Genomic DNA, 24,118 nt, shown 5'->3' with positions numbered 1-24,118 from the left:
TCCTCTTCTTCTTCACAATACCATAGACATAGATGGGAAGGGAGTAACTTTTTCATACTGTCTGGATTTGCCAGGGGATTAAGCTGCAGTCCAAATAATATTTACTAAAGAATAGTCTGTTCTTTAACAGTGTTTCATAAGAAGACCTCTCCTCCTGTTCCATAACTGCTAAGTTTGCTCAAGAGTCTTTGATGAGGTACTTTGTCAAAAGCCTTTGGAAGTCCAAGTAAACAATGTCTACTGGATCACCCCTGTTCACATGTTTAGTGACACTCACAAAGAACTCTAAATGGTTAGTGAGACAGGGCATACCTTTGCAGAAGCCATGTTGATTCTATTTCAGCAGGACTTATCCTTCTGTATGCTTACTAATTTTATTTTTAATAATGCTTTCTACCAATTTATCTGGAACAGACATTAACCTAAATGGCCTGATCCCCCCTGGATTCCTTTAAAAAATGGTATTACATTTACAAGTCTCCAGTCCTCTGATACAGATGCTGATCTTAGAGAAGGGGGGGAAATAGGGCAGGGGCATGCCGGTGAGTGGGGAATGAGACGCCCATGACCATGGCCGCAGCACAAACAGGAAGTTAGATTTCTCTGAATCTGACCTGGGGATTCCACAGTAGACTGGCTTTTTCCAACTCATGTGGATTCCATGGGCTTGCAGACCACTTTTTCACCTTCGGGGGGAGGGATCTGCGCAAATCTGCCTGTGCATATTAGAACTAATGTGCACTTGTACACATGTGCTAATCAGCATTAGTTAATGTGCATTAGTACTATTTCACATTACCTAATGCAGATTAGCACATTTGCGCAAGTGCAAATTAGCACTAATGCAAATTAGCAGAATAACAAAATTCTGGTTTAAAGAAATCCAATTCCATCAATGACTGGATAATAGAATGAAAGATGCCTGATGATCTGCAAAACAAAGATGGACAGATTTAACAAATTTACTGCCAAAGAAGACATTGGTTTGGATAGCACCAGAGTCTTAAAAATATTTGCTTGAAAGAACATTCCATTTAAATCAATGAGTAGAGTAACATTTTAACATCCTGTACTAAAGCTCTTCAAGGCTCAAATACACACACAGGCAGGGCCTTCCACAGGCAATCCAATGTATAATAGGGATGCATTGAAGTCTATGGTTGAGCCACTAACTGAGCAGGAATCTGTATATGCACTTAAGCCCCTGAATGAGAATATAAGTGTTTCAAAGCAAAAGAACATTCAGCCGTAGTGCACAAACACATAGCTGAAATCAATATGACTTGCAAAGTAAATGTAAAGGAATGGATTTTACTACCCCTGGTTGACACTCATGGGACTAATCTATATTGGTGAAGTATCCATGCCAACTGAGTTTAATCCACACGCTCCACTTGTGGATCAGGCCTGTACAGGAGCAATTCAAAGCAATGAAATGTAGTCACTATGAAAAAAAAACTGATTTCATAGTCAGGCAAATATGCTAGCTTTTGATATGGAAAGGGACCGTGTTACGCTGCAAAACTAAACACATTTACTTGGGAGCAATCTCAGATATGCAGATGATATCCAGCCTATCTTAAGGAGCGCCTCCAGCAGCACCAGACAGGCCACTTAACAAGATCAGCCTTGGATGGCCTTCTCTCTGTCCCATCAGCCAGGACAGCTAGACTGGTGGGGACGAGGGAGAGGGCCTTTTCTGTGGTGGCCCCCACTCTGTGGAACTCCCTCCCTAGGGAACTCCATCATGCCCCCTCTTTAATGAGCTTCCATCGTGCATTAAAAACGTGGTTGTTCAGGCAGGCATTTGGGGTGGGCTAGGGTATTTTAGAAAATGTTTTATTGTAGAATTTTATTGTTTTAAATTGTTTTATTGTATGTTGTACATCGCCCAGAGTGGCTGGGTGACCAGCCAGATGGGCGATTAATAAATTTAATAATAAAATAAAATAAATAAAAATAAATATCACTTTGATGGCTGAAAGCGAGGAGGAGCTGAGGAACCTCATGATGAACGTGAAAGAAGAAAGTGCAAAAGCTGGGTTGCAGTTAAACCTCAAAAAAACCAAGATTATGGCAACCAGCTTGATTGATACTGGCAAATAGAGGGAGAAAACATGGAGGCAGTGATAGACTTTGTCTTTCTAGGCGCAAAGATTACTGCAGATGCTGACTGCAGCCAGGAAACCAGAAGACGTTTACTTCTTGGGAGGACAGCAATGACAAATCTTGATAAAATAGTGAAGAGCAGAGTCATCACACTGACAACAAAGGTCCGCATAGTTAAAGCAATGGTATTCCCTATAGTAACCTATGGCTGCGAGAGCTGGACCATAAGGAAGGCTGAGCGAAGGAAGACAGATGGTTTTGAACTGTGGTGCTGGAGGAAAATTCTGAGAGTGCCTTGGACTGCAAGAAGATCAAACCAGTCCATACTCCAGGAAATAAAGCCAGACTGCTCACTTGAGGGAATGATATTAAAGGCAAAACTGAAGTACTTTGGCCACATAATGAGAAGACAGGATACCCTGGAGAAGATGCTTATGCTAGGGAAGTGGAAGGAAAAAGGATGAGGGGCTGACCAAGGGCAAGATGGATGGATGATATTCTGGAGGTGACAGACTTGACCTTGGGGGAGCTGGGGGTGGCGACGGCCGACAGGAAGCTCTGGTGTGGGCTGGTCCATGAAGTCACGAAGAGTCAGAAGCGACTGAACGAATAAACAAGGGCCAGCTCAAGACATTTTGCTGCCTGAAGCAGACAAGATGGCATCTGACCTCCCATTCCATAAAATGACCAGACTGGCAGTTGAATTTTCTTCAACACTGGCAATGGGATAGCATCTTCCACTGTACCTGAATGCAAAAGGCTAGCTGAGGGGCCACAGGGCAGGCTATGTGGCACACACTACTCTAAACCTCTCACCAATAGTCCCCTCCTCCCAGCTTCTGCCCCATGAGGCAGCTGCCTCACTCTTCCTAATGGTAGGGCTGGCTCTGACTGGGAGTAAACCCCGCTGAACACAGTGAGACATGTTTCTGAGTAAACATGCATAGGGTAGTGGTTAACCAGGCATTTTATTTTATAATTTTTGATTTATAAATCATATAATGTATATGAAGCCACAATGTCAAATGAAAGAGGTTTGCAAATACAAGAATAGAATAATTACTTGACAACAATTCTCGATCACTGCATAATCCAGCTGACAGATAGATAGATAGATAGATAGATAGATATAAAATTTATCTGAGTGAGATTCTATAATAATGGCTATAATTACAATGCAATTAAATGCTTTGATTATTCCCCCCTATAACCCAGGCAATTTGTCATCAAGAAGAGAAACAGGCACACAAAGTTTGGGTTTTGGTGATGACACTACAATCAAAAATAAACTGAAATAGGAAACACTAAGTTGGATAAAATTAGCTCAAGCAGAGTGCATAGAATAGGAGTGTAATACAATACTGTGAAAAGTTGCCCTGCATTCTGACTGTGAACTAGTGCCAAGATCCCTTTTTGTTCTTGGTTTCCTGGGCCCAATCTACATGGCTCCCAGACCCTTTCAGTGCTTCCCTGCTCAGGCAAGTTTAATTGAAGAGATAAATTAGGTCCCTTAGTTTACCCCACACCTTTCTCCTCACATCCACCAGGACTGTGAAGCAGCAATACTGAAACCCTTTTCCCTGCATGAGTCACTATAGTGTGCTAATTCAACACTTAACAATTTCACAATTGTGCAATTACAGGAATGTGAATCACCAGGATTGAAGCCCTGCTCCCCAGTACAATTCAGTTCTGACTATTGCTCTGAGACATGCACTATTGCGCTAATTGTGTGATTACAGGACTGTGAAGTAGCAATGTTGTCATGCAAAGTAAAAATAAACAGGAAAGGTCTGCAGCCAAATAGCGGTAATGTATAATAGTGCTAAGTAGGAAGAGAAACCTCTGTCCAAAGTGGCTACTGCCAATGGGGGAGGGGGAGGGAAAGGAATGGGGAAAAAGGGGGTGGCCCCACCCCTTGACCGGGTCACAGCTGGGTCACAGACACACCCCTAGGTACACCCAGTATGCAGGATTTAATTTGGGGGAATGGGGCACACTGCAGTGGAACCACGTGGGAACTATTTTTAAGGAAAAAAGACACACTAAAAGGACTCTGCAAAAATGCACCTTTTTGAGAAGGAAGCTATGCAGTTGCTGCGGGGTGGCAACAACGTCATGTGTCATGAACAACCCTCATGTGCTCTCCTTCAACATTAAATTACTTGTGTAGGTTGAGCCCTGGACAAATGTGGAATAAGATTTTGTTTTCACTGGCAGAGGGCACAATCCACTCAGTACCGCTGTCTTACTAACCCAATTGATATCAGTGTAATCTGTTCAGGAGCAGCACTTGATAGGTTACATCCAGAGCCAGAGGGAGCAATCCTATTGGCCGCTAGAGAGCGGCTAGACGGCCATAGGATATTTGGTTTCCCAGAGAACCGACCTCCCCCCCTTCCATACTGCCTCGGAGGCAGCATGGAACAACCCCATCCCCTGCACTCACAAGAGTAGCGCGGAGCAGCTGAAAAGGGGCATTCCAGGGAGGGTGGAAATGCCTGTACGACACATCCAATGTGTTGTACAGCAGCCTCCTCCCCCACTTAGCCCTCCCATGGCTAGACAGCCGTAATCGGCTGTCTAGCTGAAAATGCAGGGCAGGAGAAGCGCAGAGGGAACGATCCCCTCCATGCTTCTTCTGCCCTGCATTGGATAGGTGGTCACCTCCGAGTTTGGAGGCAGCCGCCTATCTGAATAGGATTGCGCCCTAAATTTCTCTGGCTCTTGCACCTTTCACATCATCTTAACTTTTGTTTTAAAAACGTATTTTTACCTGCCCAAGCTATAAAGAGGTCAGGACATAATGAAAAGGATTACTAATTTGCTTCTTGAAATTGGTCAGACCATAAAAACTGAGCAGTGGGAAGGTATGAAGCATGTGCTGAGTGTTGTATGTGTTACACAACCACCATATCAATGAAACATTATCGTAGCCACTATTACCACATGGTTCTGGAGTATCAGCCAGAAGCAGAGGAGAAAAAGTACATATGTTGTTTAAGTGTGTGTGTGTGTGTGTGTGTGCGTGAGAGAGAGAGAGAGAGAGAGAGAGAGAGGATGAACTATGAAAGGAGCAGAACATGAGAGCAGCAAAGATGAGTGAATGCTTAAGTAGGTTAGGTTTGCAAGGACAGGTGGGATCAGTGACTGAAGCAGCCTTTGCAGTGCTTAGAAGGGGCTATGAAAAACTGACTTACACTATAATCCATGTGTGAAGGATACACCTATTCACATATTTTAGACATTTATTGCACTTAGTATTATATTATTAAAAACACAACACAACTCTTGTACACTTTTTGAGTACATAATAACTGGGAAACAATGACAATAACAGCGCAGGAACCATTAGTTCAAGTGCTCTGAAAATAAACCTTCTAACTTTCAACTATTATCTCAGCAGATAAAGCAGCATCATTTGCCATTTTTCTAAGAGTTGATCATTCTTTGCAAGAGAATGAACAGAGAGTTTTTTCCCAACTTCCCATGCCAAGTTAGCTTAATCTTGAATAGCAAACGCTTCACTTTTCACTTGCAAAGAGCACCGGTCACTGAAAAAAAAGTGTGGACAATGCTCTTCTCTTAAGTGTAAACAGTAAACACACCAAATTAGTACACTTTATGCTTGGGACATGGAAAAAAATGCTTAAAACAACAACAACACACACACCTTGTTCGCCATTGACAAAATATATGTAACAGGCAGGATTTGCTACACAACTCCCTACAGATTCCAGTTACCTTTCTTTGCTTGCTCATATCATACCCTTTCTTTCTAGGCTGCTCTCACCAATTTGCATTTATCAGAATACCTAAACCAGCCTCTGTGACCACAATAAAAACCTTCACCTAAAGCCTGTCTATTTGTGTTTAATCCCAGCTGTAAACCATAGTCTCTGACATGTGTGCCTGACTCCTCACCTTCCTGTTGTCCCCCCGCCCATCCCAGAATCCTTCTAGTGCAGAGATGGGCAACACTTTTGCCCCTGAGTCTAGCGGCTCCTAGCAACCAACGCTTTCCTTTCCACACTCATCATGTTCCTCTTAGCTGCTGTCCCAAAGATGCCAGAACCATTACACTCCTTATCTACGCCTTCTCAGCCATTCTGTCTATTTTCTCACACTCTCTCTGATCTCATCCCCAGGCTTTGTAAATTCACCATGCTGCCCCAACTGTGTTTCTAGCTTCAGTCCTCACACAGTTCTAGTCTCCAAGATGTGGTGAAGGCCTCTGGCTTACATGGCTTTGAAAGGGGATTCAACAAATTCATGGAGCATGGCTGTTCGCTACCATGATAATAAATGCTACTTCCAGGCAGGGCTGGCAGCAGCACTTGGAATCCTTGGACAGCTGCCAGGGCCCACCTGATATTTGACCTCCCCACTCCACCCCATCCCCACTTTTTGTACTACTGGGTGTCTGGATCTAGCCGCACTTTTAATTTCCCAAAATGCCCCCAAGTTGATGTTGCCCTGGAGCATTGTGGGAAATTAAAGGGTGGCTAGACCATCCACCAACTGCTACTTGGAGCCCTTTGTGTTGCAGCAATGCAAGCCCCACTAATATAGGACAGAGCCCACCAGGACATTGCCCAGAGCCCCATGAAACCTGGAACCAGCCCTGCATCCATAGTCAGAGGCAGTATCCACTGAATACCAGCTGCTGGGGGACACATGGGGAAAAGCCTTCATTTCCAGCTGGAAGGCCTCCTGGAAGCATCCAGCTGTTCATTGATGGAGACAGAACGCTAGCAGAGGACTTATAGCTCAGTGATAGAGCAGGGGTGGGTAGTTTTCAGGCTTGTGGGATCTACTTTGTTTTTTTACTATAAATGTAAGTTCAACTAACCAGAAACCAGTACAAAAGATGAATAATTAGAATTCAAGAATTCTGAACCTACGATTTTGTTTTGAGTACCAGAACTGAATGGAACTCACAGTCCTTCTACACAAGAATCCATTCCTGATTACCCTGGACTTCCTCATTTCAGCAGTATAATTTCGGGTGAGAGGGAATCATTTTGTTGCTGCTATTGTTAAACAACTGGAAGTCAGAAATCTTTGCTGACTTCCAGTTGTTTATCATCCAAAGATCTACCAGTAGACCCAGTTCTACCTTTTTGCCTACACCTACGGAGAGCACCGAAGATGTGTTTCCTTTCCTACATTGCGAACATCCCTGTGCTCGTTATGGTTGATATATATTGTGATCATCAAAAGTCACAATCCACTGGAACCTCCTTCTGTGCAAACCTCAGTTAAAAGAATGGAAAGCTGAGTGGACCAAGGTATAAAACATTTAGGCTAACATGCCAGAACAGACACAAAGTAATCCAAAGAATTAAAGCATCAGCGTTTGCATGCAAGTAAACTGCAAACCTTAGCAGGGAACACCATAAGGGAGGGTGCTATTTCTGTTTAGGTAAGAGAGAGGATGTTATTAGAAAATTGGTAAAGAATGCAAATAAGATTTATAACATTCAAAACTTCCTACAACAAACATTCCATTGGGGGAAGGAGTTTGCTTTAAAACATTTTCTCTATCAAATAATGAAATAAACAGTAAAATGAAAAATGATAAACTGAAATAACAGATTTTAAACTATAATATTTAGGGTTGGTTCTCATGCATATACTTTCTGAATGTATCTTTATTTTATTTTTTTTTTTTACTTCACATACCTTTTAGAATTCTTTGGGTGTGTCAAAGGGATGATCCAGGAGACATTATATGCCTGGACTCTGAAAAAGACTAACAATGCAATCCTATGCACATCTACTGAGAAGTAAGTCCTATCAAGTTCAATGGGACTTATTCCCAGGCAAGTGTATATAGGATATCAGCCTAAGCCTTTCACCCAAATTTCCCAAGTAAATGTAACAGTAATTGGATAAGAGAACAGGACCACTTGGTTAAAAAACAGGAAGTGGTAGGAATAAATGGACAGTTTTCACAGTGAAGAGACATAAGTAGCGGAGTTCCACAAAGATCTGTTTTGGGCCAACAACTTCTTTACACAATGCATAATTAATTTATGGAATTTGCTGCCTTAAGACCTGGTGATGGCCATTAGCTTAAATGGCTTTAAAAGGCAATTGGACACATTATTTGAGAATAGGCCATGAGAGGCTGATAGCCATGATATTAAAATGGAATCTCCAGATTTAGAGACTCTGATGGCAAAGAGGGCAGACAATGGGGCAGGGTTGTTGCTTCTATGTCCTGCTTAATATGAGCTTGGCACAGCTTGAAAGAGGATGCTGGACTTGATGGACCCTCAATCTCATCCAGAAGCTTTCTTCTCATGGCAGCTTTATCACTCCTGCTTTCAACTTGTGGCACACCGTGATCTAGTTTACATAAGTTAATTGGTGATGGGAATGATATGTGGAGGAACCTATTTGTGCCAGGAGTCTGGACTTAAGCACCTTCTGACCTCTACATAAGAACATAAGAAGAGCCATGCTGGATCAGACCCAGGGTCCATCTAGTCCAGCATTCTGTTCACACAGTGGCCAACCAGCTGTCAACCAGGAACCGACAAGCAGGGCATGAGCACAGCAGCGCCTTCCCACCCATGTTCTCCAGCAACTGGTGTACATAAACTCACTACCTCTGGTGCTGGAGGTTGCCCACCAAAGCTATGACTGAGATTTCCCTTTGGCTTATTATGTACATAATAGGTGAAAGCTGTTACTGTATGATATATTCGGAGTGTTGAACCTCTTTCAGCCCAAGGACTGAGTTCAATTTCAGAGAAGCTCTCGGGGCGTACTCCTGTACTGGGGAGGGCCATAGACAAAAGGAGCGTGACCAAAATACCAACATATTTTAGCTTAAAGCTTTTACTGCCAGTAACTAAGCATTAGGAGAGACATTTCAACCTTGTAGAATGGGGAACGAATCACACAAAAGCTAGGAAACCACCAAATGATAGCTGATGAGGAAGGAGAGCAGGAACCATCTGGTGATGTGGAAGGGAGTGTGGCTATCTGGGGAAACTTGGAAGGCCAAATCTGACCCCGAGGTCTGAGGTTCAACACCCATATATTGACTCCAAAAGGATTCATACACTGATTCTAATTTTGGATGCACTGAGCATTTGATCTGTAGATGCTCAGTGTGCTGGCACCCAATAAACCATACAAGGAAATTGTTGTGCAAATACCAGCACCAATCTGCTATCCCCGCCCCCCCCCCCCCGCCCAAACACACACACCACTCCACTACCCAGGGACTGTTTCAACATTTAAAGTTTGCTTGACAAATGTGTGAGGCATACCAATAAAAACAGGAAGGAGGAAAAGGCCATCTATTTGAACACACACACAAAGCAGCGTTGCTCATCTGTCCCACTTAGATCCACCTGTGTACTGCAATCTATAGGACAAGCAAAAGGTAAGTGCATTGCAGAAAGATGTGCCTGAAGCAAGTGAACCTAGCTGCGTATTACACCAAAAGGCAAAAACAACATAAACCAAAGGCCAGCAGGGGCAGCAGCCTAGCTGATTTGAAAGACATATATGAGATCAGTGAGATTCAGAGAGCAAACCACGGAATTTCAGCAAGTACTTAATGAAGACAAGAGTGTCTCTGAGCACAACTCCGAGTGCGATTCCCTCACCAAGCAACCAGCCTTCCACATCTCTGAGAATTAGGAGAGGGACCTCAGTCAACTACACTGACTGAGTTACTGCCTTTTTCTGCCTTGGCACAGCAGGGTTCCTGCGCCTCTGAGCGGCATGAAGGAGAGAAATTCAACAAGTGACAAGAGAAGCTAACTCCATGATAGGCAAAAGTGCACCTGCATGCCTGTCTGTTAAAATCACAGAAGCCCTGCAAGGAATAAGAAGAAGAAGAGCTGGAAGGGGGGGAGGGCGGTCCTAGGTATACGGGGTGTCTAAGCAGGCTTGAGCGCTGGCGCGGAATGACCTCACCTTTGCCGCCACAGCAACAGAAAGGCGGCCGTGCTCCTGCCCGTGCAGGGCCACCAGGTAAGTGAAGACCAGCAGCGCGAGGGGCCAGGAGCTGGGGAGCAGCTCGGGGCCCTTCATGCCTCCCGCGCGGTCCACCGCTCTGTGCCGGACCTATTTTTCCCTCCCGGCGCAGGCAGGCTTCCTCCTCCTCCAGCGGCGCCGAGTCCCAGAGGCGCTGCGCTCGCGCTCCGTCGCCTCGGTCGGTTCCCCCCTCAGCACCGCCACCTGAGAGGTCTGGCCGGGTGCGGGAAGCCCCTAGGGCTTGCTCAGGGGCGGGGCCAACCCCGGGGGAAGGCGCTTCCCGCTGAGGGGAGAGGCGCGAGCCGTTGGGACGCCTGGCTGGAAGGCGAGGCTTGGCCGGAGCGAGAAGGAGCGCGCGCGGGACAGCGACCGGAGCGCCCCGGCAGGTGTTGTTCCCCCGGCGTCAGGTACGACGGAGTGCCGGCGAAGGCGCGGCGCGGCGCTGGCTGAAGAGAAGTGAGGGGGGTCAGAGCAACGCTAAGGGGGTGCTGGGAGCGTCCCGGCAGCGCCTGTGGCGGCGACGTTCTGGCGGGGGAAACTTAGCCCGCTTTCCCCTCAGCCTTCTTCTAGGCTGGCCCTTGGGAGGACTAGCCAGTGTCGCGGGACGAGAATGACGGCGCCCAGAAACTGAGCTGAGCGGATCCAACCCCACCCTCTGGCAACACCTAGTCGCAGGGGTAGGCAACCTGGCGCCCTCCAAATGGCTTGGACTACAACTCCCATAAGCCCCAGCCAGCATGGCCAGTGGTCAGGGATTCTGGGAGCTGTAGTCCGAAACATCCGAAGGGCACTGCGTTGCCTACCAGTGACCTAGTGATATTCTCATGCCACGCAATAGCTGAAGCTCTCTGGGCGGTTTGCAACGATTACTTTCTCCTGGGCTTGCAGAGCGGTGATGGGCTTGCACAGCCAGATGTTGCTAAGGAGCAACTTGGAGGCCTTCTGGCATTCGCCTGCCTCAGCACCAAAACTGGCTGGCCGGCTGGCCCATTGCCAAGTGGTCTTTGTATTGGCAGGGGGTTGCTCTTGCCTGAATTGGTTTCATCCTTGAGACATCGGGTCCTTCGCACCTTGGATAGCTCCGTTAGAGTTCTGACTGAAAACCGGAGCAGATTCACTGTCCTACTGACATCATAGCCACCAGCCTTCATTGCTTTTAGCTCCTTCATCTGGCAGCCTGAGACAAACTGGAATTTGCTATGGGCAGTATAGCATTGGCTGTTGCTTGGTACCTACTGTATGAATTTTTTTAAGTCAATAGATCATTGGCACTGACCACAATAGGAAAAAGATTTGGCCTTGAGTTGCACTGCCATGGAGTTACCCTGTCACTTTCATCCTCACAACAGACTGAGCTATGACAGCAGGTGCAGTAAGCTGATCCTGGTATCTTGTCTGCAAGGCTTTTTGCATTAACTGATCCAGGAAAAGAGGGTGTTACTTCCTGAAAACCAACCTTGAAAACAAATTTGGAATTATGTTTCCATTTAGGAATGATATGCTTTGTAAGTCTTCTAGTCATTTCCTCTTCTATTTTTTATTAAGGCTATAATATAGTCTTGATTGAGGATGTGTTTTCAGTAATTATTCTGACGCCATCAATATCCTTTGAACGTGTCACCCCACTGAAATCCAGTGCATTTTAAATGGATAGCGTTAGCACTGGATAGCATTAGTAGCATACTTTCAGATTCAATGGGCAGAGTGTTGGTAAATGAGGTGCATCCTGGCAACAGCTGGGCCAGTCTGTATCTTATGATGGCAGTGTCCCTCCTTAACATTCCTGAATAAAGTGAGTACCTTTTAAAGAGAGCAATCTCATGGTGTCTGAGGGGGCCATAGGATGCAGTGGATCTCCTCCTTTGAGGCTGGAGATAGAGCTCTGACCTCAACTGTGGATCTCTCCCCCACCCCTGCAAGCCCCGCCCAGTCATTGCAGAAAGCTTTGTGGTGGCTCCCTCTCCCAGGGTTGGGATTCCAACCTCAGGAAGGGAGGATATGTGTGTATCAGGGACAGGCCATTGGGTGGGAAGGAGAGAGGCCATGAATCATCTGGATCAATAGCCTTGTCCCCATTCCTGGTAGCTGAGCAAGGTGGATGGGCTCAGAGGCCTGTCTCATGATAAGTACTGCAAAGGAGATTGGAGAGGCAAAAAGTATCTGTCGCTCCTGCTGCCCTGCTGGCAACAGCCTATGGGTATCCCACAAGCAGGACCTGAATGCAATACTACTCTCCTCATGTTCCCCAGCAACTAGTATTCAGAGGCTTACCGTCTCTGAGACTGGAGGTGATATGCAGCCATCATGACCAATAGCCATTGACAGCCTTATCTTCCATGAATTTGATATGTTTTGAACAAAAACCTAAGAATTATTGCATGTGCAGTTGTTTTTGTTAGTGAATAGGGTCCTTGGGGAAAATTATATTGGCCAGATAGTGGGATAAAAATGCCTAAAACACCTGGACTTATGTAAGAAGCAAGCATGGACAACAAGTGAGTCTTTGAGCTGTGATATTAGAGACTACTTTAACTGACCATTTGCATCAGTCTTTAAAGATAGGAGAGCATGCTAATATTTCTCAACATATTTCACCTTAAATGTAATTTTTAAAATATGCATGTGAAGTTGAGTCACTTGTATACTTTCTTGATGAGCAGATTAAGAAGGCGGAAGAATGCTGAACACGATTTCCATGCTTCCAGATGCAGTAAAGCCAAGTCGCTATTATTAAAAATCAAACAGTGAAGGCTTGAATTCAAATGTATTAATACAAACTGGATCCATAATGCATTCTTTAAAATGGATTAAACTTATTATCACAGGTGCATGGTAAGTTTTAAACTCCATCTCTATTAGTGAAATGAAATATTTATCTTTAGATTGGAGAATGAGGTGGGGGGCAGGAACAGTCTACAAGTTATTTTGATCATGTGAATGCTGCTTGAAATGTCTTCCACACTGTATTTACTCCATGATACTTTTGTTAGGCACTGGGAACATTTTGGGACAAACCAAACTTGTACAAGAGGAACAGGCTCCACTTGAATCTGAACCAGACTGCTGGTGTTTAACATAAAAAAGGGGTAGCAGAGGAGCTTTTAAAATGAACCCTGGGGAAAAGCTGACAGGAGCAGGGAAGCATCCAGGTTCAGGTTGAATCATCCCAAGGGGATAAAGGTGAAAATGGTTCTGATTTCCCAAATGGAGTGAATAGGTCATGAGCATATGGTGAAATATAATAGCCAGGCAAAGAGGCCTAAGGGCCGTAGCAGAAGATGCACATGCTAGAGACATCTGTGGAGGGATACTGTGTATAGGTATTTCTCTGCTAATGTTGGAAGCCTCTGAGCCAAGATGAGAGAGTTGGAATGCCTGGTTATAAAGGAGAACTTAGATACAGTGGACATAATGGAAACCAGATGGAACAGAGAGAACCAGTGGGACACGGTCATCTCTGGATATAAACTCTCTAGGAAGGACAGGGAAGAGTGTACTGGAGAAAGTGTTGCTCTGTACATCAAAGAGGGCACAGTGTCAAGCAGACTAGAAAACTTAAAAGGGGTAGACTCCTCCACAAAAGTGTTGTGGGTGACAATACTGGGCTTCAAAAGTAATTTAGTACTAGGGACATCCTATCATCCCCCAGACCAGAATGCTAGGGTGACCTTCAGATGGAAAATGAAATCAGGGAGGTATCCAAACAAGAAAGTGTTGTAATAATGGGTGACTTCAATTACCCTCACACTGAGTGAATAGGTGCATGTTGCAGTCACAATAAAGAGGTTAAATTTCTTGATGCTCTAAACAACTGTGCTGTGGAACAGTTGGTCACGGAACCAACCAGATGTGAGATCACCCTGGATTTAATCCTAACTGGTGCTGCCCAGGACCTAGTGAGAGATATGAGTGATGATAAACCCATCAGAAACAGTGACCACAGTGCTAACAGATTTAATATATATTTAAGGAAGCTAAAAAACTGCCAAGGAAGTCCAACACAGTCACACTTGACTTCAAAAGAGTAATCATCTCTAAAATGAGGAAACTTGTAAAAAGGAAGTTGAAAGGGAGAGTCAACAGGTTTAAACCCCTTCAAAATGCTTCAAGGTTACTCAAACCCACAATAATAGAAGCTCATCTAGAACGTATACCACAGGTACGAAAGGCAACACCAAGTCCAAGAGGTCAAATTTGAAGTCAGTGTGACTGTGTTAGATTTCCCGGGCAATTTTCCACTTAAGTATCAGTATCCATATAAGGTGAATTGACAAATTCATGGAGCATAAGGCTATCAAGATAAGAACATAAGAAGAGCCATGCTGATCCAGCATTCTGCTCACACAGTGGCCAACCAGCTGCCTGTGGGAAATCCACAAGTAGGACATGAGTATGATAGCACCGTCCCACTCATGTTCAACTGGTGTAAAGTACTGATACTGGCATATGCATTAACTCCAAAAAGGCACACAAATATATACAAGCCAAATCTGATGGGCAAGAAGATAGAGTTTCCTCCCTCCAGTGTTCTAGCTTTGTTTCCCCATAAAGCTGTAGCTTTTCTACCCCTCAGTATTTCATTTATTTATTTATTTATTTATTTCTATACAGCCCAATAGCCGAGGCTCTCTGTGAAGCTCACAAAAATTAAAACCACAAAGTGCAGCATAAAACAGTATAAAATATGAAAGCTTAAAACCACAATATAACAGTACAGTCAGAATAAAACCTAGCAGCAATGCAGAGATTTAAAACATAGATTTAAAACACCAAATCTAAAAGACTAGGAAGCTAAAATGCTGAAATACTGGGAAAATAAAAAGGCCTTCACCTGGCACCGGAAGGAGTACAACGTAGGTTCCAGGCGAATCTCTCTAGGGAGCTCATTCCACAGTCGGGGTTCCACAGCAGAAAAGGCCCTCTTCCTGGTAGCCACCCACCTCACTTCCTTTGGCAGGGGCTCACAGAGAAGGATTACTGACAATGATCTTAGATCCCAGATCTTTTCTCCCTACCCACCTCCTGCACTCAGTTTCTGTAGGTGTGGGAGGACATCCCACTGCTGGGGGGGATAATTTTCACTAAGCAGGGATACAAAATGTCTGGGGCCAAATCCCCATTCATCCCATGTCATTCTAGATGGTTCCCCAAACCTCAGGATCAGCTTTTGGTACAGGGCTTCAATGGGGGGGAGGAGGCAGAAAAGCACCATTCCATGAGCAGAGCTCTATTTATGCTTCTGTGAATCCAAAACTAAACTAGCAAAATTTTGAACAGAGATTAGCTGATGGAAGGAAGAAGCTGCAAATACATTCTGTTTATTACAAGAACATATTCCCACTTTATTACCCACATTACTCCCATGTAGAGTAATGTGATGGTAGAGAGGGGTGGAAAAAATATAAGCAAAGACAAGGCTGTACTCTCTGTTTGCGTTTGACTTTACACCTGCAGCTCATGTTGTAAGCAGTGGAGATGCTCTGTCCCACCCTTGTGTTTACAGAGGACATCACTGGCTGCTATTTCATGATATGTATACTTTTACTGGAGGTTCTCCCTTTACCTGTGAGTGCTAAAGAGTTTGAAAAGTGGTTCATTTTAGATTTCTTTGTTTTCTAGTAAATTGGGGGCTGACTACAATAAATTAACCTAGATCTTACTATCTACTAGGTGGCTGATGATAGTTGTTTCTTCAATCCAATCAGTTTATGGGGTAAGTTATCACTTTTTTTAAAAGGGAGCTTTTGAATGCTTATTTTGATTTTTGGGGCTTTACACCAGCATGTTGGACCAATACAAGAAATTATCTTAACTACTTTGTTTAATTTCACTAAAATGCAAACATAACTTGAACTACTATGGAATATGTCTGTAGGCTTGGATAGATTTGTTGAAATAATTAATCAGTTGAGCCTGGATTTCTATATGCCTTTACTGATTAATGTAATTGGACTTACTTCTAAGTAGACATGCACAAGTTTTTGCTATAACTGTAGGACAGAAAAAATGTCCTACAACCCCCAACATTCCCCAACCAGATGGCTGGCTGGGGAATGCTGGGAGTTGTAGGACTTTTTTTTGTCTAAACATGCATAGGATTGTACCCTTAATTCAATCTGAAACCCTAAAAATGCCAGTACATTGCTTACTTCACAAAGTCAATGGAAGTAATAATATCTCCCCCTTTTTCAAATCAGTGATTTTCAAGTTTTTGGTCTTCAGGAAGTCCTTCCCCATTTACTCATCTGAGGAGGCATACTTGCACATCTGCCATGGAAATCCAACACATTTCAGGAGATTCTGGGCCATGTTCTAGGACATATACTCAGTTCATGTAGTCTTACTGCAGTCCCATGGGAACTGTGTAATCTAGAACACATTTAGTATTTTCCTGCAGCTGCACATTGCAGATGAAAATTTGTAATGAAAAACAAAGTGTCTTTGAGGGAAACTTATTTGCCATTACAAACCTTCCCACTAAAGGAACCCATGGTGAGCTTGCAAAGAACCTGATGGTTCCCCAGAATGCTGTTTGAAAACCACTGCCTTAAACTAACCATGGTAGTTTTCTTTAAGAATTGTAAGCTATTTTCTGAGAAAAGGTCACAAATTATATTGTTAATCTATATTTTGACTGTTCTAGCATTTTAATCTACAGCCCAAGGCTAAACGCTGAATAATAAACACTTTTCCTAGAATAATAGAGAAATGTAGTTTTGTAGAAATGTAGAAAAACACAAATTCTTTTGATACTGCTATAGAAGCATGCTTAGAACAAGCAAGAGAGACGAATGAAGTACCGATTTATATTCTCATGGAAATTCCATCTCAAGATACAAGAAAAGGAAACAGAAAGAAAAAAAAGTCAGAGAATACCCATGTGTGTGTGGTGTGTGTGTGTGTATTGAAAGTCAAGAGCACAAAATCTTTTGGAAATATTTTAGATAAGGAAAAAAGTGGTTTAAGGAACAATCCTATGCATGTTTAGACAGAAAAAAGTCCTGTGACTCCCAGCATGCAGGACTTTTTTCTGTCTTAACATGCATAGGATTGCGGCCTTAGTTCATTTTATTAGACAAACTCTGACCAGAGTTCCACATCAAAAACCAAAATATGAATCCTTTTTATTATTAGTGAGAGACTCAAACCCACAAAAGAAGGGACATTCAAGTCCAAGCAAAATCAATTATACTTTCAATCATCACTGACTTATATATGGTGTTGATTAAGTATATAATGATACAGTAAAGTTTGAGCTCAAGACTGCTGTGTCAAGCATGTATTGTACATGTATTATACAATACATGTGCAATATAATAAAATACAATACAATTGTACAATGCAATAAAAGCATGCATTGTGCATGCTTCTATTAAAATAACCTACCTTAAGAGAAGGTGGACCATGATGACAAACTATATTGAAAGTTATTTATGTAGGCTGATATTGCAACACTGGAGAAGCTTCACTCCAGCCCCACTATGTACTCTATAATGTCACATTATTGGACACTATCCCATATTATCTCTTGGAAACCACTGCTGTCTGTCTTGAAAGCATGTTGATACATCACCCTGTTTCCAGTAGCATGTTAGTATCACCATCTGTCCATAAAAGTGCCAGGTTTACACCCTAAAGGTAGCAATTTTACATTCTTTAAGCATGTATTCTCGAATAAGGAGGCTGGGAATTTGTGTGGGGAAAAGGGCTATCAGCGTCTTCTTTTTTCTGGCAGGATTCCAGTACTTTTCAACAGCTGAATTACAAACATAAATTAAGCAGATGACACTTTTCCTTTCATGGAGATACAGTGAAGAGAGAAGCTTCACATGCTGAAATTTCTTCCTCTTGTGAAGCTGTTAAAGACACAGGATTCCTGTCAGAAAGACATTTTGGCTTTGTTGTTCTGGACTCTGTGTATTCACCTTTACTTAAGGTCAGGCAAACCACAAATATGTTTCAGAAACACCATCTGGGAATATCTCTTCTCCTTTCCTGATAACACGTTGGGGTAAAGCTTCAACTCAGAATATTTCAGAGCTTCAAAAATCCAAAAATCATATAATATCCAGATATTTCCTTGTCCTTGGAACAATTGTTAGTACCTGGTTTGGGAATTGTTACCAACTAAGCTGAATCTACCTCTGAGTAAGCATGTTTAGGATTAAAATATTATTTAAATATTTATTGTATTCAATGGCCGGCATCAAGAGTAGGCATGGTTGGGCACTTGACTTGGACTCCACACACCAGAAGGGAATGATCAACAAGACCCCCCTTTATCACCATTGCAGCCTACTTGTTCACATGCCTCTCATTCTGGTCCGGACAATGGTTATGGCGAGAAGTAGGTCTTTGCCTGCTCGGTGGCTCTCTGCCTGTCAAGCAAGCAGGTGATAGCAGTTATGAGAAGGAGGATGAGGAGCAATAGCAGCTTCTGACAATTGGGATGGGAAGGTAGATTCACCGAGGGAGGCACCCCATTGAGGGTGACTTACCCTACAGCCCTCAAAAATCTGGAGCTGGCACTGATTTGATTTAATTTAATATATATTTTAAAGTTTCAATGTTGGTTCTGAAAACTAATTCCTGGGCAGGGGTAGCAGTTTTGACAAACCATTTGGAAGTTGAAGCCAACTGTCACATTCATCAAAAATATCTCCTATACAAGCTCTATTATGGGATCTGTGCAGCTGCACAATTATGTGGTGGATCATGTACAAGTGTTGCAATCCAATAGCTATTTACTCTACAACAGTCCAGAAGTTTCATGAACTTCAGGGACATTGCTGTGAGTTATTGGTTTGAAATGAAAATGAGCATAAGCTATTCATATGCTGTTAATGTGTCCTTAGTTGATTGCCTTATGACTTAAATGAGCTACAGATTGTATTTTTATCTATTTATTTTTAAACATTTCTACCTTTCCTTTCCTTTCCTTTCTTTCTGAGACTCAAGGCAGCTAACAGCAGAAGTAATAAATGGCACAGTTAAGAACAACCTTACAGTTAGAAAACTTCCATTAAACATTAAAACACAAAAACAGCAGCAGAAAATAAAAATATTTAACGCAGTCATGTTTAAAATATTCAAAAAAAATAAAGGCAGGTTAAAACAGCAAGTTAAAAATCACACATTAAATGCCTTCCTAAAAAGGAAGCTCTTTAGCAGCTTCTGGAAGGTCATTAATGAGGAAGTACAGCCGGCCTCTCTCAGAAGGGAACTCCAGAGCCTAGAGGTGGCCATTGAAAACATCCTTTCACTAATCCCAATGGAGTGTATCGGTGGGGTTGTTGGCCTCTGAAGATGATTTCAGTAGATAGGCAGACCTGCGTGGTAGAAGGCTGTCCTTCCAGTATCCCTGTGCTAAACCGTTCAGTGCTTTAAAGGTCATCAGCAGCAATTTGAATTGTACCCAGAAATACATTGGAAGCCTGTGCAGCTGTTTCAACAAGGGAGTCACATGTGGGCATGTGGCTCCTGTAACAACTGGGTTGCAGCATTCTGGACTAACTGAAGTTCCTGGATACAAAGGCAGCCCTATGCAGAGTGCATTGCAAACTGCATTGCAATAATCTAGGTGTGACATAACTAAGGCATGTATTATCTTGGCTAGATCCGCATTCTTTGGGGATCCACAGACATACATTAAACACTCTTGTTTCATGAAACAATATTTTATTATTAATTTATCCACTATCAGAAAGTTAGTTTTTTTGAAGCAAGATTTTCAGTATGCCTTATTTCTCCTAATTTGTGTGGAGTTTTTAAATAAAGTATAATAGCCCCAGTCCGGCTTAAGTTAATTATGACTTATGTCCCATTGAAATGAATGGAATGAGTTAGTGGGAGGGAAGGTGGCAATTCTACGAATGGATACCTGGGAATACGGCACAAAGAACACAGTGGGACTTATTTCTGAGTAGACATGCATAGCATTACACTGTTAACTGGCATAGGATTACATTGCACCTGTAGCTAAACTGGGGCCAACAGGTTTGAAATAAGGAAATAATTAAACATCAGAAGACTAACTTCTGTTTCTTCTTAGGGTGAATATGCATATATTTCCCGTTGTGCTGGACAAGATTGCTCAGTTTGTCAATGCTTTCCTGAAAAAGGCTCAAGAGTAAGTGTTTAATTCTATTTATTTATTTATTTATTTAATTTATACCCCACTTTTCTACATTAACATGTAGTGAATGTGGCTTACAAGTTTAAACAACACATTAAAAGAAAAAAAACACACACACCACACAGCGAGATAACAGTTTTAAAGCAATGGTGCAAGTGGCTATAAGGTAAAACATGTTTAGAGACATTACCTTAAGAATGCCTACTGAAACAGAATTGTTTCCAGTGCTCTTATAAAAATGCACAATGACCAGGAGGCCATTCCATAGTCTGGTCACCACAGTCTAAAAGGCTCATACCTACCTGCCAAACATGGAGGGAGAAATCCTATGGCTGCTAGACACTGTCTAGAGGGCCATAGGATATGCTCTTTTCCAGGAACCGACCTCCCCCCATGTCCCTACTGCCTCGGAGGCAGTGTGGAGAAGCCCCGTCCTCAGGGCTTGCAAGAGGAGAACAGAGTGACTGAAAAGGGGCATTCTGGGGGGTGTTCCAGGGCAGGGAGAGTGAGGTTGCATGTATGACACATCCTATGTGTCGTACACGCAGCCTCCTCTCCTGGTTGGCCCCCTGTGGCTAGACAGCCAAAAAAGGCTGTCTAGTGGAAAATAGCAGGGCAGAAGAGGTGCAGAGGGAATGATCCACCCTGTGCCTCTCCTGCCTTGCTTACGATAGGCGGTCACCTCTGAGTTCAGAGGCGGCTGACTATCTTGATAGGATTGTGCCCTTAATGACAATGATAAGGGTCTTGTAAGTAGAGCAACATTCATATGCAAGGAGGCGATTCTTGAGATTTTGAGCCTTTCCACACAAAGCTTTTATTGTGCGCTCATGATTGCTCACTCATGGGAGTTTGCAGGTCCTTTCATCATCAACCTCCAGGTTTTATTTTCTCTTCAACCTCTTGCATGCTTTGCAACCATTATCACATTTTCCCCCTAAAGAGGAAAGTGTGGTGTTTTTTCTAAATGGCGGCATGAAACCCTCATGTATTTCTGCAGTTCCACTATACCACAGTGCCACCTAGTGATTGTGTAATGGAACATATAGAAAGACAGGAAAGAAAAGCCCCAGAAAAAAAAAAATTGTAAAGGAGCTGCTCCTAATCCCGCAAAGAATCTGGAAGGAGAAGCCTCGGTAAAGATGCAGGTTAAAAGCCTCATGTAGAAAAGCCCTTCCTAGTTTCAGGCTATTTAGAGTTCTAAAGATTAAAACCATCACCTTGAATTGACTCTGAAAAATTCTAATGCCACCAGCAATTATTATAAGTGCTGCTAGCTCACATGCAACAACATCAACACCATCCCTAAATACATTTGCAGATAAAAAGGTTCATTCAATTTCAGTGGGATTTACAGATAGGCAAAGTAAGGATTCCAGTCTGCATGTGGAGGACAGAAATGTTGGGGCTTCTGGTGTTCAAATATCTAAATTCCAGGATTACAACCATAAACCTGATCCTAGAATACCTGACGTGTTGGTGGAAATTCATTTCATCTGGTGTTAAGAATAAGCAATAATTTTAGCCATTGCTACCTATGCCTTCCGGGAGAGAGCGGAGGACAGGAAGGCCTAGCTTGCTATGGTCCATGGGGTCAAGAAGAGTTGGACACGACTTAACGACTGAACAACAACAACCTATGCCTAGTTTAAATAACAGTTAATAGTGAAATGGCTTAGTTGGTCTGAATAATAGCTATCTGAAATTCCAAAGAGGGGATATATATTCAGTAAAACAGAAACTGTATAACAGTGGTCAGAGTTCAACAATATATAGATCACTCAAAATAAGGGGCTTACGATGACTACTTTCACAATGACACTCCACTATGTTACCCCTAATGGAACAAGTTTTCATTGTGGTGATATACAGTATTTAAGACTCCCCTGATTCCATCAGGGAGGTGCCATTTTGGTATGAACCCTGCTTGGTCTGGGGAGATATACTGAGTTATAAAAGAGTTAAGTCTATTTACCATTATACTTGAGAGCAGTTTGGTGTCCTGATTAATGGCATCTGGCCCCATCACTTCCTGGCATATAGAAGGGGAAGAAATGGAAGCAGTGACAGATTTTATTTTCTTGGGCTCCAAGATCACCACAGACGGTGACTGTAGCCATGAAATTAAAAGACGCTTGCTCCTTGGGAAGAAAGCTATGGCACACCTAGACAGCATAGTAAGAAGCAGAGACATCGCCTTGCCGACAAAGGTTCGTATAATCAAAGCTATGGTTTTCCCAGTAGTAACGTATGGCTGTGAGAGCTGGACTATAAGGAAGGCTGAGCGCCGAAGAATTGATGCTTTCGAACTGTGGTGCTGGAGAAGACTTTTTCAAGTCCCCTGGACTGCAAGGAGGTCCAATCAGTCAATCCTAAAGGAAATCAACCCTGACTGCTCAGGACAGATACTGAAGCTGAAGCACAAATACTTTGGCCACCTAATGCGAAGAGAAAACTTACTGGAAAAAAGACCCTGATGCTGGGAAAGATTGAAGGCAAAAGGAGAAGGGGACGGCAGAGGATGAGATGGCTAGATAGCATCACCGATGCAATGAATATGAACCTGAGCACACTCCGGGAGAGAGCGCAGGACAGGAAGGCCTGGCGTGCTATGGTCCATGGGGTCACGAAGACTCGGACACGACTTAACAACTGAACAACAAATTAAGGAGAAGGAGACTATGAATAGGCTGTTAAATCCATGTTTCCAAAATAGTGCATATCACACATTCCCATTTCACTGCAATACCTTGCTCTTTAAAATCCTCAATATCATGTTAATAGGTTTCTTTCCATTGAATTATATCTGCAGGAACAGAGTTCAACATGTTAGTCAGTGAAATCTAGACACAGTGAAATCTGTGTACTCTGTTTGGGGGACAATGAACAATTTCAGGGCAATGAGAAACAGAAAATGCCATATGACCATACTTGAATGAGTTGGAATTTTAATTGCTGAAAAATGCAGCCATCAAATAAAATGGAAGCACAGGAGTAAACAGTACTTTGAAGCTTGGTTTCCACTTGCTGCTAGGACCAACATTCACAACTGCTATGCCTTTGAACAAAAGCCAGTTGGGATTACCTGTTCTCCCTGTCTTATGAGGAAATCAAAACTATCTCATGTAATAGCACGAGAAAGATGATTGAAACTCTGGGCCACGATCTTGCATATAGTTATGGACTCTCAAGTCACATTAAATTCCAAATATTGTGTGTGGTTTGTTTTGTTTTTAAATGGCAACTCAAGCCTGATTTAGATGACACAAGGTTCAGTTACAAAACATAGCGGGGTGATCAGGAGCACTTCTCCATCTACTTCCTGGTACTGTTCACATGAATTTTCTCCTCCCTTTCCTAATTAGTGATAACTGTTGTTTATAGTGGTATCTAAACCAGCATAACCATAATGTAATTCTAGTTTGAATTGCTGCTTTCAGAATAAACCATAACACTAACCATAACTGTGTTGATTCAGGCAACAGTAAACCATAGTTAATGCTGACCATGAAAGAGAAAAGGGGAAAGGAGCATGTGACCCCTAAGAGGAAGGAAGAGTATAGAGAGGGTAGAGATAATGAGCCTGTGGAGTACTCCCAATTGTCAAATGATGATTTGACTATTGAGCTCCGTGGTGTCTGAATTGGGCCTATATCTCAAAGAATCCAAGGTTTCAAATTATTATATACAATAAAACATATTCTTGTGACCAGGCTTTTATTAATGAATGATGTCATTAATCATCTTTTTCATTTGAAGGTGATTGCCAAGCTTCAGAAAAGAGTCTGGTAAAACTGGCTCTTCCTTTTTCTGCCTACTCCAAACATGCAATTGCATTGCTCTGGATTCTGAGAGCTTTCAAAAACCAAAGAT

The 24,118-nt window shown here is 42.9% G+C and overlaps 2 protein-coding genes across 2 annotated transcripts in view; one reads left to right on the top strand and one right to left on the bottom strand.

The window, feature by feature from the left end:
• Nucleotides 1-10,309, bottom strand: part of COL4A3 (collagen type IV alpha 3 chain) — a 135,736-nt gene extending 125,427 nt beyond the window's left edge. The window contains exon 1 of the mRNA XM_084847141.1: nucleotides 10,051-10,309. Coding sequence (XP_084703267.1) covers nucleotides 10,051-10,167 — 117 coding nt within the window. The 5' untranslated portion in view covers nucleotides 10,168-10,309. The remainder of the gene's footprint in view (nucleotides 1-10,050) is intronic.
• The window catches only part of COL4A4 (collagen type IV alpha 4 chain), a 113,459-nt gene continuing 98,875 nt past the window's right edge, over nucleotides 9,535-24,118 (top strand). The window contains exons 1-4 of the mRNA XM_084847142.1: nucleotides 9,535-10,107; nucleotides 12,771-12,942; nucleotides 15,781-15,823; nucleotides 20,162-20,239. Of these exons, the coding sequence (XP_084703268.1) occupies nucleotides 12,899-12,942; nucleotides 15,781-15,823; nucleotides 20,162-20,239 (165 nt within the window). The 5' untranslated portion in view covers nucleotides 9,535-10,107; nucleotides 12,771-12,898. The remainder of the gene's footprint in view (nucleotides 10,108-12,770; nucleotides 12,943-15,780; nucleotides 15,824-20,161; nucleotides 20,240-24,118) is intronic.

The sequence above is a fragment of the Heloderma suspectum genome, chromosome 3, assembly GCF_057233095.1.
Source record: "Heloderma suspectum isolate Gila_16-S chromosome 3, 16-S_ref, whole genome shotgun sequence".
Lineage (NCBI taxonomy): Eukaryota > Metazoa > Chordata > Lepidosauria > Squamata > Helodermatidae > Heloderma > Heloderma suspectum.
The sequence above is the reverse complement of the archived record's forward strand: the minus strand, read 5'-3'. Positions and strand labels throughout refer to the sequence as shown.